The sequence below is a fragment of the Carettochelys insculpta genome, chromosome 3 (assembly GCF_033958435.1).
Source record: "Carettochelys insculpta isolate YL-2023 chromosome 3, ASM3395843v1, whole genome shotgun sequence".
Taxonomy (NCBI): Eukaryota; Metazoa; Chordata; order Testudines; family Carettochelyidae; genus Carettochelys; species Carettochelys insculpta.
Window position 1 is genome coordinate 128,869,455 of NC_134139.1, and position 14,793 is coordinate 128,884,247.

Below are 14,793 nucleotides of genomic sequence, written 5' to 3' on the forward strand. Positions count from 1 at the left end.
GTATACGCTGAGCTTTATAGCCTGTGTTGTCAATAATGGTTTATCTGAGGTGGGGCACACTGCTTCCTGGTGCCACAGAGAAGCCAAGCACAGCAGGCTGGGAGAAGGCAGGAGGCCAAGTGGAGCAGGGTGCTGGGTGCTTCAGTGCCTGCCATTATGGTGAATGCTGTGTGGGGGATGACCCCAGCTGCTGCCCCACACCAGGTCAGCCCATATGGCAGTTGAGGCAGCCACTGTGGAGGCCCTCCAAAATGTAGGACCTGGGGTGGCTGCCTCAAACCGTCCTACAGTTGGGACAGCTCTGTATACTGTTATTTTATTTTATTCACACAAATGTTTTGGGCCTTGCCACATCATTCAGAACCCCGGTACAATTATCATCCCCCTTTCTCGCCTATTTCATCAGCCCTAGAAGTCCATGATTATCTGAAGCCTCTGCAAACGCTGTGTCTACACGTACCAAAAACTTTGAAATGGCCATGCTAATGGCCAGATCGAAGAACACTAATGAGGCACTGAAATGCATATTCAGCCCATCATTAGCATGCTGCCGGCCGCGGGACTTTGAAATTGCTGTGTTTTGCTCTCATGCAGCTCATCTACAACAGAGTCCTTTTCGAAAGGACCACACCAACATCGAAATCCCCTTATTCCTGTGAGCTCATAGGAATAAGGGGATTTCGATGTTGGTGGGGTCCTTCAGAAAAGGACCCCAGTGTAGACGAGCCGCACGGGAGTGAACTGCTGCACTTCTGAACTGCTGATCTGTGGCATGCTAATGAGGCACTGAATATTCAGTTCAGTGCCTCATTAGTTTTCTTCGATTTAGCCATTAGCATGGCTATTTAGAAGTTTTTACTGAGTGTATATGTAGCCTAAGCATTTAGGATAGGACTTGGACGAAATTGGGGGTTGCCTGTGAAACAGTGTAGAGAGTGCAGTGTCATTTATGGCTATTATAAGTGGAGTTCTCTTTTATAAATTGTGGGATTTTTCTCCTCCCTGAGACATTTCATTGGAATAGAGAGCAAGTGGAAGGTACCAAAATATCAGACTTCAAATTGGATTGTTTTATGTATAGAATACTATAAATAATTATTTGATTATTATAAAGGCTTTTGTTATAACTTTTTACTTTAGATGGGATTCTGGTATGGAAGACACTGGCATTACATGTGGAAGGATGCAACAAACAGTTCCAATGAAATAGTTTTAAAATAAGTCATGCAGGGGCTGAAAGCTGTAGTTCGTGAAGTAAAATTAGTGCTTGGGTAAGACATCTGGTTTTGTTTTTCAGAGTGGTTTTATGTGAAAAACTGTCAAACTCTGGGAATGCTTTTAAATGTAATTATCATGAATTATTTGCTGCTACTTCTCTTTTTGCAGTGACAGACAGCTCTGACTTCTGTCTTTGCAGGATGTCAGGCTTTAAACCTGTTACTGGTATGGGGCCAGACTGACTTTTGAACATCCTGTACCCTAGGCCTTGATGGGTATTGAAATGAGGATTCCAAATATTTTCTGGTGTGTTGGCTTCCTAGGATATAGTAATTTGGCGGGGGGCATGTCCATCAAATCATGGGTGTAGGAAAGAACCTTTCCATCTTGAAACCATTCTATTTGGAATGGGAGGTGTATGTCTTTTTCTTCTCTTGTCATGCATACCATCTGGAGAACCCTGGAATTCATTTACTGTTTGTGTTGCGGAAATACTAACAGTTGTCAGTCAGGGATTAGAGCTCTATTGTGCTAGATACTGAACCCTCACAAAAATCCCTGCCTTTATGAATTTAAAATCTACATATTAGACTATAAGCTATAACAAGATAGAGGACAGGCAAGGTAACAATGAGACAATTATGAACAGTTGAATAAGCAATGGTTCTTTCTTTGTGCAGTTTTAATTAGTTCCCAGTAGATATAGGGGTTGATTATTGTCCCTGCTCTATCAAACATTTTTCTTCAGTGACTTGAGGTGAGAGGGGCAACACAATCACCATTGATAAACTTTGCAGGTGACATACGAATTGGGGGAGTTGTAAACAACAAAGAGGACAGGTCATTAAGTGAAGATCAATCCAGATAACTTGATAAGCTGGGCACAAGCACACAACGTGTTTTAGTACCTCTAAATGTACATGCCTTTGTTTAGGAACAAAGACTGAAGGCCCTGCTCACACGCTGCAGGGCTCTACCCTGGGAAGCAGTGACTCTGCAAGAAACCTGCGGGTCATGATCGACAATTATCTGAACATTAGCTTCCAGTGTAACGGTGTCACCGAAAGAGCCAATACAATCCTTGGATGCATAAACAGAGGGATCCCAAGTAGGACTGAGAGGTTATTTTACTTGGCATGTGCCACTGTTTCTACCATTGCTGGAACACAGTGTCCAGTTCTGGTGCCTGCAGTTCAGGGAGGCTGAAAAATTGGTGAGGGTTTAGAGAAAAGTGAGCATGATAAAAGGGTTAGAAACCACGCCCCATAGTGACAGATTCAAGCAGCTCAATCTACTTATCGTAACAAAGGGAGGATTACAGGACAACTTGATTACAATCTGTAAGTAACTACATGGGAAATGATTATTTAATAATGGTCTCGTCAAACTAGTAGCATGATTCAGTGGATGGAAGTTAAAAGTGAAAGTAATTAACCACTGGGAAAAGCTTTCCAACTGCAGCGGTGGGTTCTGCACCACAGACAATTTTAAGGTTCAAGATAAGATATTTTTTTTAAATTATGCTTGAGGAATTATCATGTAAATTCTGTGACCTGTGTGGTACAGGAGTTCAGATGAGATGATTAAAACGGTCCCTTCTGGCCTTGGAATTTATTCTAAAGACATTTTCTTTCGTATATTTTGTCTCACCATTTCTTTTCCTATTTGATTACTAATATAACCAAATTAAGAGGGAAAACTTAGTATTTTATCCCCAACTCTGGTATGCTTCTGCTCTGGTTGTGGTTGCTATGTACCTTTGCTGAATTTGGACATGCAAAATAGGGGGATCACAAGCTTTTGAGTCTTTCAGTGGACTAAGATGGCGGGGGGAAAGAGTTCAGGAGAGTTGACTGTATTTTAAAGAACCCTTCTAAAGGTACAGGATTGCACCTTCCCTATGTGCAGTAAAATAAAGCAAGTATGGCAGGCAACCAGCCTCGCTTAACAGAGGAATCTTAGATGCACCTAAACAGAAAAAGAAAGCGTACAAGAAGTGGAAACTTGGACTGATGGCTAGGGAAGAGTATAAATATATCACTTGAGCATGCAGGAATATAATCATGAAAGCCAAAGTGCAGCTGGATTTGCAGGTAGCAAACGATATGAAGGGGAGCAAGAAGGGCTTCTACAGTCATGTTAATAATAAAAGGCTGGTCAGGGAATGTGTGGGACCCTTACTGAATGAGGGAGGTAACTTAGAGACAGATGATGTGGAAAAAGCTGAAGTACTCAGTGGTTTTTTTGCCTCTGTTTTCTCACACAAGGTCATCGCCCAGACTGCTGCAATAGGCAGCACAGAATGGGAAGGAAGTGGGAAGACCTCAGTGGAGGAAGAACAGGTTAAGAACTACTGTATTTAGAAAAGCTGGACATAAATAGGTCTTTGGCGCTGGATCTTGAGGGGTGCTGAAGGAGTTGGCTCCTGAGAGGAATAAGGAATAAGGGGGTTTTTAAATGTGCGGGGTCCTTTCGAAAAGGACCCCGTGTAGCCATGCTGAGCTGCACGCATTCGAAAGCCTCATTAGTATTCTTCGATTTGGCAATTAGCATGGCAATTTCGAAGTTTTGGCCACGTGTGGCCACAGCCTATCTAAACGTTATTGAAATTGCTGTGTTCTTGAGAAAATTAGGCTGTAAAATAGGTCAGAACTGCTGAAGTCTCTAATACATTCTGCTAAATACCCCCTTTTCTTTGTAAATCTATTACTGGTCATAAAATGAAGTTGCTTTGTTGCCTGGAGTTATACATTTTAGTTCTAGCATAATAGATTTAGCTCATAGGCATTTACTTACAGTAAATTTGTCTCCCCTGAAACAAAAGATACTAGATGCCAAGATTCTTGTAAACAGTATCTGTTTCCGTTATCAGAGGTTGCTGCAAGGTACGACATCCTGTAGAGTAAGCACATGAATTAAGAATTAATACATGTTTTACTGGCATTAGGAGACTATCTGGATTGTTTTTACCCTTTATAGTCACTTGCTAGAAAAAGGTAAATGAAATTTTACCATCTGCTGCCTTTCTTTCCATTTAAAATCTTGTATAGTGGTTGCTTATTCCTTTCTGGGTTATCAATGTCCCCTGTTTTGCTATAACACTCGCTCTTAGGAGAAAGTAGTTTTAATTTATAGCCTGTATTTATTCAGAGTTATTGTCAGAGCCCCAGCCTTTATACATCCTATTAGCAGTTTGGAAAAATATTTCTTACTACACTGAAACAGAACAAAATTCAATTTGGAAATATAATTTCCTGCCACTGAGACACTTGATAACATTGGAGAGATTAATGGATCTCTATGATGGAAACTTGATTTAAAGCAGGAGATTAATACTTCTTTATCAGCCCATACTGCGGGTGAATTAGCTTAAAAATCTGTTTGAAGTTGCTGAGTTATCTGCTTGTCTGTTAGAAAAAGGTCTCTGGACATTAATTTATTATTGCTGAGTACTTTCTATAAGCTTGTCTAACTGACAACACAGGAACAAACTTTACAGTAGCATGTTTCTTATTATTCGTTGATAGCCCACAGGAAGCATTAATGTTTTGAAGGCCAGCTACTTGGTCATGTTGAGGATTCTTATTAAATCTCATCAAAATTAACAAATAGAATTATGCTGACACTCTAGTTTCACTGCTGCTTTAGAAAAGGGTTTTAAATGGCATTGGCAATTGAAAGGTTTTACCCTTAACCTCTTTTTATAAATGTGTATTTTATCTGCCGGATAAGAAGTCATTGATGTCCTTTTCTAAATAAAAATAAGTTTGTTTCTTTTCAAAACACATTAAAGCAGTCTAGAAGCCTGGACTGACAAGCTGATAAAAGCAGTAAAAACAGAAAACTGAGATAATGCCATGAGGCCTTAGCTGGACGCTGACCCAACTTGGCATTCTAGCTTTCTAATTTTACTGGTGTTTACATGGACTTCAGGGAGCAGGAAACTTGTTTCAGCTTCTTTTGTTCTGAGGTTAAGCTAACGTGTTTGCACAAACTTTTTTATAACCACTCCTCCAACTTCAGTCATTGGTTTGTTATACCTGTGTCTGCTGTAGTAAGGGTTCACTAACACCCAATCTCCCTGTGAGGATACTGATTATGCTATGATCAAGTCATCACCTGACCTTTTCTTCTGTAAATTAAGTGGAGCTTTTTACAGTGTCCTTGTAAGGCATTTCTTCCAGCCCTCCAATAACCATTTTGTAGCTTTTTCCATGTCATGTCCAATTTTACCACACCCCTTTAAAAATGTGGACATCTGGGCTATGTCTACACGTGCACGCTACATCGAAATAGCTTATTTCGAAGTAGCGACATCAAAATAGTCTATTTCGATGAATAACGTCTACACGTCCTCCAGGGCTGGCAACGTCGACGTTCAACTTCGACGTTGGGCAGCACCACATCAAAATAGGCGCAGCGAGGGAACGTCTACACGCCAAAGTAGCACACATCGAAATAAGGGTGCCAGGAACAGCTGCAGACAGGGTCACAGGGCGGACTCAACAGCAAGCCGCTCCCTTAAAGGGCCCCTCCCAGACACAGTTGCACTAAACAACACAAGATACACAGCCGACAACTGGTTGCAGACCCTGTGCATGCAGCATGGATCCCCAGCTGCAGCAGCAGCAGCCAGAAGCTCTGGGCTAAGGGCTGCTGCACACGGTGACCACAGAGCCCCGCAGGGGCTGGAGAGAGAGCGTCTCTCAGCCCCTCAGCTGATGGTCGCCATGGCGGACCCCGCTATTTCGATGTTGCGGGACGCGGATCGTCTACACGTGCCCTACTTCGACGTTCAACTTCGAAGTAGGGCGCTATTCCCATCCCCTCATGGGGTTAGCGACTTCGACGTCTCGCTGCCTAACGTCGATTTCAACTTCGAAATAGCGCCCAACACGTGTAGCCGTGACTTCGAAGTAGCGTGCACGTGTAGACGCGGCCCTGAGCTGTATGCATTATCCCAATATCTACTATCTCACCAATGCTGAAGACAAAGATAAAATCGCTTGCTTATTTACTCCTACTTTCTACTTATAGTTACACCCAGGGGTTGAATTAATACCAGTGTTATAGTAAAAAAAACTTCACCGTGAAGCAAGCCCATGGTTATTGATGATGATAATGATGATATAGTAACAAAACAAAACAGCAGTCATGTAGCAGTCTTTAAAGACTCACAAAATGATGATCTCCATTCCAAATGGCTAAATGCAGTGCCTTGAACATTGAAGAGTAACAGAGAGGTAGCTGTGTTAGTCTGTATTCTAAAAAAAGAAAACATCAGTCATGTACTACTTTAAAGACTAACATAAGACTAACAAAATGTGAGTCTTTAAAGTGCAACATGACTGCTGTTTTTGTTTTGTTTTGTTTTGTTACAATAGACTAACACAGCTACCTCTCAGTGATATAGTGGTAAATCTTAGGGATAAACATTAAAGAAAATGGTTTGTCCTGTTCTACGAGGAAAGGCTCTTAGCTGATTGCATATTTGAGTATTATTCATTTAAATAGGTTGATTGTCAGGCTCTGAACACAAAACCAGAACAATTTCATGGTTTATTCTCAACTAGAAAATATGTCTTTACTTTTGTGAAAAACACATATAGTTCTCCCAAGATGGCTTTTTACTGCTTTTCATTCCAGGCAACCTGGAGACTCAGGAAAGAAGTAATGTTCATTTAAAGAGAATGAAACTGCAACCACAAACTGCTTCTTTCACATGTGATACAGGCGCGACCTGTGTTGATACCCTTCTCATATGCTGTATTCGCTTCTTTGTGTATTCATCTCTACATAAAAAGAAACGGTGGACAGGCTTAAGCAAATGAGATCACTTTTTGGTCCTATTGATTCAGACAGCAAAGAAGTCCACACTTCTGAAAAATTAGTTAGATATGCTTTCCCCCTGGTGACAGACATTTTATCCTAGCTGCTTTTTCTCTTCCTGGTGCCCTGCACTTATCTTAAAAAGCTGGCTTCTGCCTCTTCCTCTGTCCACCCAACATTGTGGTCCAATTACAGCAGAGGGCCAGTCCAGGGGACAACTGCCAATTCTTTCCACTGAGTGGAGGCAAGCTGTTGATGTGGCAACAGCCCACTCTCATTGGTTTGGGGCTTGTCTTACGGAATATAAAAGCACTGGGAGGGGATGCTGAATGACCAGGAGCTATGGCTGCTCATTTGGAGGGACCGTAGGCCATCCTGCCTCTGTACATCCATTTGCCTGCTGGGACGTCCTTGGGATTTGTGGCAAACACATTATGTCTGGCCCATTGCAGCTCCTACCACTGTGTGACTGAAAGCACCCTATATTAACATTCTATACATTACTGTAATAATTTTTGTGCAGTAAGGTACATGGCAGCCATCATTAATTAACACCACACTAAGCATGCATATTCTTGTGTAGTGCATCTATAAAATGAACGCTATGAGTTATGAACATTAATTTAAAATTATGACTGCGGTGTATTTACCGGACAAGTTTAGGGAGCGGGGATAAATCTATTTCTCAAAAACAAAAGGACAATCTGATACCTCTAGACAGGTGTCAAAATTTAGTGTCAAACATTTAGTGAAAAAGCCTTTGAAATTTTGTAAAGCTGCTCCAGTTTTAGAAATGTTAAACTGAGGAAAGGACGAGGATAAGAACACTTAACAAACGATTTGCTCACCATAATGTTGAAATGACTCATGTTAATTAAGCTTTTCCACATAAACAGTAAGTAAGCAAAAGATCCCCACGTTAAGTGTTGTATACTTGAGGCAGAAAGGATCAAACTGTTGGCAATGGTCTATGAGACAGAGTAGCTGAATATTTGGGACTTGAAACTCACTTTAATGGAGGCATCCCTCACAATTTTATGGCCAAAATGACTTCCTCCAGGCCAAACAGTAGATCTGTGAAAGACAGGATGAAAAACAGAGCCTGGGGCTCCCACCAGAATACTTTAACCACCAGAAATATCTTTGTCTTAAACAGAAAGCCAGAGAACCATGGCTGAACTGGATCAACTCCCATTTAGGATTTTGAAATATTTTTCTATTGTTTGATAATTAGATCTTTAAGGCCTCCATAAAAAGGAACAGTAGTGACATCCTCAAAACAATAAGTTATACCACATTACTCCAGAAGATGCTGCTGCTGATTGTTATGATTGTACATGAAATCTTTCTGTTTTGTTCTGCACTACATTGTGTTGCATAGGGGACTGCTAAATACATCTGTACTGACATGATAAATGCATAGCTATGGCTGAAGCAATAGAAATCGATGAATTACATGAATTCACACATAGAGAGACAGGCAAGTTATTTCCACTTGCAGGGTGATAAATGCAATTCAGACTTTAAACTGAAGAGCATGAGTGCACAGTGGTAATGCAAGATCATACCTCCAAAAGAAAAGAAAAATGCTCATGAAGTGGTTATGTTGTTTTACTTTTAAACCTCTTGTGAAATAGTTATTTCTGAAATGTGCAAAGAAGTTGTTTAGCAAAATACGTATAAAATGTAAGCCTATTGGTGAGGAAAACCTTCCCTAGTAAACAAGATTAAGTATTAGCATTGCTACTGGAGCTCATCCCAGAGAAATGTGTTTGCAGAAAAATATTAGGCCACTTGAGAGATACTAAAATCATAATGAAGTTAAATTAAGATCTTCACTTCTGACTCTGGAAACCAGGGCAGATTCTCAGAATTTCAGGAGGTTAAAAATATGTGTTAAATTGTTGCATATTCTGCCAAAAAAGTAATTTTTTATAGCAAACTGTGGAAGCAAATTCTAGAGCAGAGGTCAGCAACCCCCAGCATGGGTGCCAAGAGTGAGACGCGAGCCAATTTTCATCAGAAAGCGAGGTGGGAGTTCAGCCCCATCCCACCTCCCTTGCTCAAAGCAATGCCGCCTATGGGTTAACAAACCTCCACCTAAACGGTAAAGCTCTGCACCTTTATTAATTAAGTTGTTTGTAAGAAGGACAATTAGTGACTTTAAAAAGAATCACTGACACTCGGACTGAATATAGAGGTCAAAAGGTCAAATTTCAGCACTCCACCTCTGAAAGGCTGCTGAACCCTGTTTTACAACAAAGATGGCGAGTAAGGGGACTGCAAAGTTCAGTGCGTACTTCAAAGCGCCTGCAGCTACACTGTCTGTCAGCGCTTCGAAGTTAGCAGCTTCAAAGTTCCTGCAGCAGCCATTATGCTAATGAGGTGCTGCATATGCATCGCAGCACCTCATCAGCCTCCTCTGACCTGCCTGCTTAGCATGCCCCCTTTGAAGAAGGGGGCTAGTGTAGATGTACCCTCGGAGTTCTGGGGTGTTCCTAGAATCTGAAGTAATACATTCCTTACAGCTATTTGGAAGTTGGTTGGGATCCAGGGTGTGGACAGAGAGGTAGCTGTCTTAGTTTGTACTCCAACAAAACAAAACAACAGACAGGTAGCACTTTAAAGACTCACAAAATGATTTATTTGGTGATGAGCTTTGGTGGGACAGACCCACCACTGAATAAATCATTTTGTGAGTCTTTAAAGTGCTACATTTCTGCTGCTTTGTTTTGTTTGAATGCAGCACAGTTTGCTTCTGCTTTGCTTAGATTTGTTAGTAACAAGCAGTCCTGCAGCACTTTAAAGACGAACAAACTTATTAGCTTTTGTGAGCTAGAACCACTTTCTCAAATTATTGGACTAGATTTGATAGCTATTCAGCAAATGGAGTTGTGTTTTGCTCAATGTAATCAACTTAATCTGTAACCCAGCATCAGCTACATTTGTATTAAATGAGGGAATAGCTAAAATATGGTCACCGGTGTTTGTAATTTTGTGGGGAAATTAGAAAAGTAGGACTGTGCTATATTGTTTCAAAGGAAAGGATTCACAGTTAGCCCAAAGCTCCTTGCTAAGCAGGGTCTCGATGTTTAGCACTCTATGGCTATGTCTACACTAGCCCCAAACTTCAAAATGGCCATGCAAATGGCCATTTTGAAGTTTACTAATGAAGCGCTGAAATACATATTCATGGCGCTTCGAAATTGACGCAGCTTGCCGCCACACGGCTCGTTCGGATGGGGCTCCTTTTTGAAAGAAACCCACCTACTTCGAAGTCCCCTTATTCCCATCTGCTCATAGGAATAAGGGGACTTTGAAGTGGCCGGCGTCCCTTCGAAAAGGAGCCACGTCTGGACGAGCTGCGCGGCGGTGAGCCGTGTCAATTTCGAAGCGCCGCGGCCGCCCGCATGCTAATGAGGTGCTGAATATGTATTTCAGCGCTTCATTAGTAAACTTCTAAATGGCTATTTGTATGGCCATTTTGAAGTTTGGGGCTAGTGTAGACACAGCCTGTGAGAGGGAGAGGTGAAGGAAGGTTATTCTGTTGAGGAGGTGATATGTCCTCTTCTGCCTGCACTGGTTTGGCCTTTTGTCTCCCCCACACATTGTTCAAAGTACAGAAATAAATAGGCATCAGTAAGTGCCTTTCTCTTATGTTAATTATATTGGAGTTATGGTTCTGCTGCTCTGCTTGCTGAGAGGTGAAAACACTGTGAGCTGACATCATTTGAGAATGATGGGCAGAAGTCACAGCCAAGAAGTGGATGGCAGTGGATGGTGACAGCCAGCCAGCAGGGCAGTGGTGAAGAGATGCGATAAGCAGCTAGCAAGGCAGCAGTGGAAAGGTGTCATGAGAAGCCAGCAGGGTGGCATTGGAGAGACGTGATGAGTGCCCAGCAGGGCAGTGGCGGAGCAGTGCGGGGTGGCCAGCTGGGTGGTGGTGGAAAGCAACGAGCAGGTGGATGGCAAGTGACCAGCAAAGTCAGTAAGATGCCTCTTTACCTCCCTCATTCAGGATAGGCGATGAACTCTGTGGATGCACCTCTGAACTCTGGACCTGCTAAGACCAAGGACAACAACTGTGAGTGAGGTGCAGAGAAGGGTTGGTAATGTGAAGGGGAGATTTGGGAACATTTCAATGCCGGACTTAAGAAACTGAGAGGAAAAGGACCCTGGTCAACTTTCTTGGTGTGGGACTTCACTCACTGGTTTTGTTTATAAACTCTGTGGATTTTGCCCATATTTATGCCAAATTATTTCTCTCCCTTTTATTAAAAAAGTTTTTCTGCTCTCAGACTCTGTGCTTGCGAGTGGGGAAGCATTGCCTCTTAGAAGTGCACAGGGGTGCTATGTAATTTCCCAGGTTACTGGGAGGTGGCTCGAAACAGTTCTGTGTTGGATGGATGAAGAGGAACCCCTAGGTATTGAAACTGGCTCTGGCTGCTGCTGACTTCGTCTGGCAGAAGGGTTACACTGTTACACATGCTAATGGTGGCTAGATGGAGCTGTTCCTCTCTGCTCATCATGCTTAGTTTACTACTTATGGTCACTTTTAAAAATCTGAAAAATACATTTCATTGTACTCCTCTCTTTCTAACCTTCTCATGTCACTTATCTTGGATTTTAAACTCCCTGAGGCAGGGGCATGTGTTTGAATAACAGATAGCATCATGGGGCTCTGGTCCTGATGTAGGACCACTAAGGAGTACTGAAATGGAAATATAAAATCATTTGCTTTGTTGTTTGTTGTTAATTATGGACCATGAGAAAAGCAAGTTAATGCCTTCCTTCAGAGGCTCGATCCCAGAGGTGGTGTGTGAGGGGCACAAAAGGTCAAACAGGTAGGATGAACCAAACAGCAGCTGGCAGGGGGACTAGTGGGGCCAGAGGGCTGGTGCTGGGATTCTGATCTGCCTCCTGCTCCCCTGCAGGCCTGCCAACAGGAGGGAAGGGGAGGAAATGGGGGCAATGGCCCATGGGTGTGGTCTTTCAAGGGGACCCAGAGCCCTGGCCACTGCCGCTGCTAAAGTAGCGGTGGGAGCTCTGGGTGCCTGTCAATTGACAGGGCTGCTGTGCACAGCTGGGATGGAGGAGTGGGGGCCCAGTGCTGTGGTTCGGGCAGCACTGAGGGCTGAATGCCCTAAGCCCCACCCCTTCTGCCCTGGGCTCCTTCGCTTACAGGAAGCAGAGATGGGCCCCTTTCCCACCTTGCCCCAGGGTCTGTGGTGCCTCTCAGCATTGCTGCCCCCTGCACTCACTAGATGTGGCAGCAGAACAAGGCACCCCAGCTCGCTCTGCTCTGCGATAAGGACAGGACCATCCCTGTACTCTCTAGCAGGCCCTTCCCTGGGCTGTTAGATTTCAAGTGGCTAGTGCACCCCCCCTTCCCCCATAGGTGCCCCTCTCACGAGTTTGCTCTGATTGATCCAAAGCCCACCCTTTCAACTGAAAGACTCCTACTGATTTTAAAGGATTCTGAACTCCAGAAGCAATTGTATCAGTTCGTGGCCCTGACTCCTTATGTCATTTATCAGTACCCCTCTCTCGCACACATCGGTATTCTCCATTAGAGACAAGAGAAAATCTTTGCCATCACATGAAAATCTTCTGTTTTGTTACTAATACAAGTAAGATGCTAATATGAAACAACTTCTGACATTTCTCTCTCTTTCTAAAGTACAGTATGAACTTCTCCATCTTGTCGGAACTGATGTTTTTACAGCCCCTAGCAATTGTAACTGTATTTAAAACTAAGTTGTCTTTAAAGCACATAGCAACCATGATGCTGACTCTGCAGGTAACATGGTGCTAAATTAGTTCTATAACATTTGTCCAAATAGCTCTAATTTTAAGATGCTGCAAAATAATATGTCAAGCTACCTGCCTGACTTCCCATACATACCATTATCACTAGGTCACAGCTGAACAAGTGAGCAGAATTCAATATATTCTAGCACACATTTAATATAATACACAGAAGTGTCAATATGTCTTAGTGGTGGTGAAACAAATGAGTAAGGAAAGGCCCATCTGTTCACCCTGTGAGATTAAAGATCAGAAACACAAAAATAGTGAAGGTGCTTGGATAGCTTGTTAACCTGGTGGTTTGCATGATACAATAATTCTGACAAAAAGCAAAGCGAGTAATCTTGAAAATATTGGCAAGAAGAAAAATCGAGACAATCTCTCTGAATTATTGGATAAGAAAATCTAATCAGTGTCATTTGAGAGATGGACGAGAAAACAAAATAAAAAGGATAACCTTTCCGCGAGTGAATGCTCCCAAATAGATATTCTTATCAAGATATAAACCATAAGTATCTTCCTGGTTTCCAGCAGTTTGACTTCTTTATACAATCACTCATAAGACAATGTCTCTTATCACTATGCTTTTAGAAAAATAAACAAAAAATCCACAACAAAAGTCAACACACTCTCCATGTGGTATTTTCATACTTTTATTCAATGCATCAGTAATAGGCCAAACTCTACCCTAAAGTGACAGAGAGGAAGCCGTGCTAATCTATATACTATCAAAACAAAAAAGCAGTCAAATAGCACTTTAAAAACTAACAGAATAATTTATTTGGTGAGCTTTCGTGGGACAGACCCACTTCTTCCCAGGAAAGCTCACCAAATAAATTATTTTGTTAGTCTTTAAAGTGCAACTTGACTGCTTTTTTGTTTTGATTTACCCTACAGTGGTTATTTTATGGGGATTCAGTGTTCCTTTGCAATTGTTCTATCAAGTATTCTATCTTCTGTTGGTGGAGAGAAATTCAAATGTAGTTAGTTGCTATTTTGAATGTGATCACCATGTTAGGTGGGCAAAATGACAGCCTTTCCTCCATCTTGGTTCCCCTTCTCCTTCAGCCTTATGGCACCTTTTTCCAAATTTGGCATTAAAGTAAAGGAAAAGGTAGGAACCGTAGTGTCTTGGGGCACTAAATTTGGGTAGAAACCAGAATGCATATAAGGCAGTGTGTCTGTCACTCTGAGCGGAGGCTGTGCAAGCAGGTCATCCCGGTGTGGCACAGAGACCTTCCCACAGTATTACCAGCCAAGCTTATAATTATAGCCCTAGGGAATACGATCTGGATGGAACCAATGACATTTACTAAAGTCCCTTTTCCTTACATTCACACAGCTGTTACACCATCAGATAGGGTAGTGTCTGCACTCAGCACGCAGGATGGTCTGATCAAGAATAAAAGGCAGAAGACATTGGACTGAAGATCTGTTTATCTGTCCTGAGGTTTCTGGAATCTGGTTCTTAGTGTTCCTGTATCCTGGTTCCCATCTGTGTCATCCCACAGGACACAGTATAGTCTTATTCTGGTAAATCCCATTTTTAAGGGTTTGAGCTCCTGGGTTCATCCTCATCTGTGCTAACAATTGACCTTTTACTGTTTGTTTGCAGCGACTCCAAGTTTGTTGTGTTATCCCTAATAAACATGTTGTTTTTCACTCTAACCTGACTGCATCTTAACCTATATCATATGCTGTTGACAGTTGCAGAGGGAGGGACATTGTTGATAGATCTGAACCCACTTTTCTGAAGTAATCCTCACTGTTTCAGATAACACCTCCGCATAGGAAGTCTGAAGAACTATGAGAAGACCTACGTTTCTATACACCTGACACCACACTTCTGGATCCAGGGTGTATATGAGCCCAGTGGCATAAAGACGAAACAGTGGAGAAAGCTGTGCAATGATTGCAACAAACAACACGTCACTTAAT

The 14,793-nt window shown here is 42.3% G+C and overlaps 1 protein-coding gene across 1 annotated transcript in view; it reads left to right on the forward strand.

Moving 5' to 3' along the window:
• The window catches only part of HACE1 (HECT domain and ankyrin repeat containing E3 ubiquitin protein ligase 1), a 124,844-nt gene extending 113,650 nt beyond the window's left edge, over window positions 1-11,194 (forward strand). Inside the window, exon 23 of the mRNA XM_074990820.1 lies at window positions 11,066-11,194. Coding sequence (XP_074846921.1) covers window positions 11,066-11,114 — 49 coding nt within the window. The 3' untranslated portion in view covers window positions 11,115-11,194. The remainder of the gene's footprint in view (window positions 1-11,065) is intronic.
• Window positions 11,195-14,793: the final 3,599 nt, after the last annotated feature.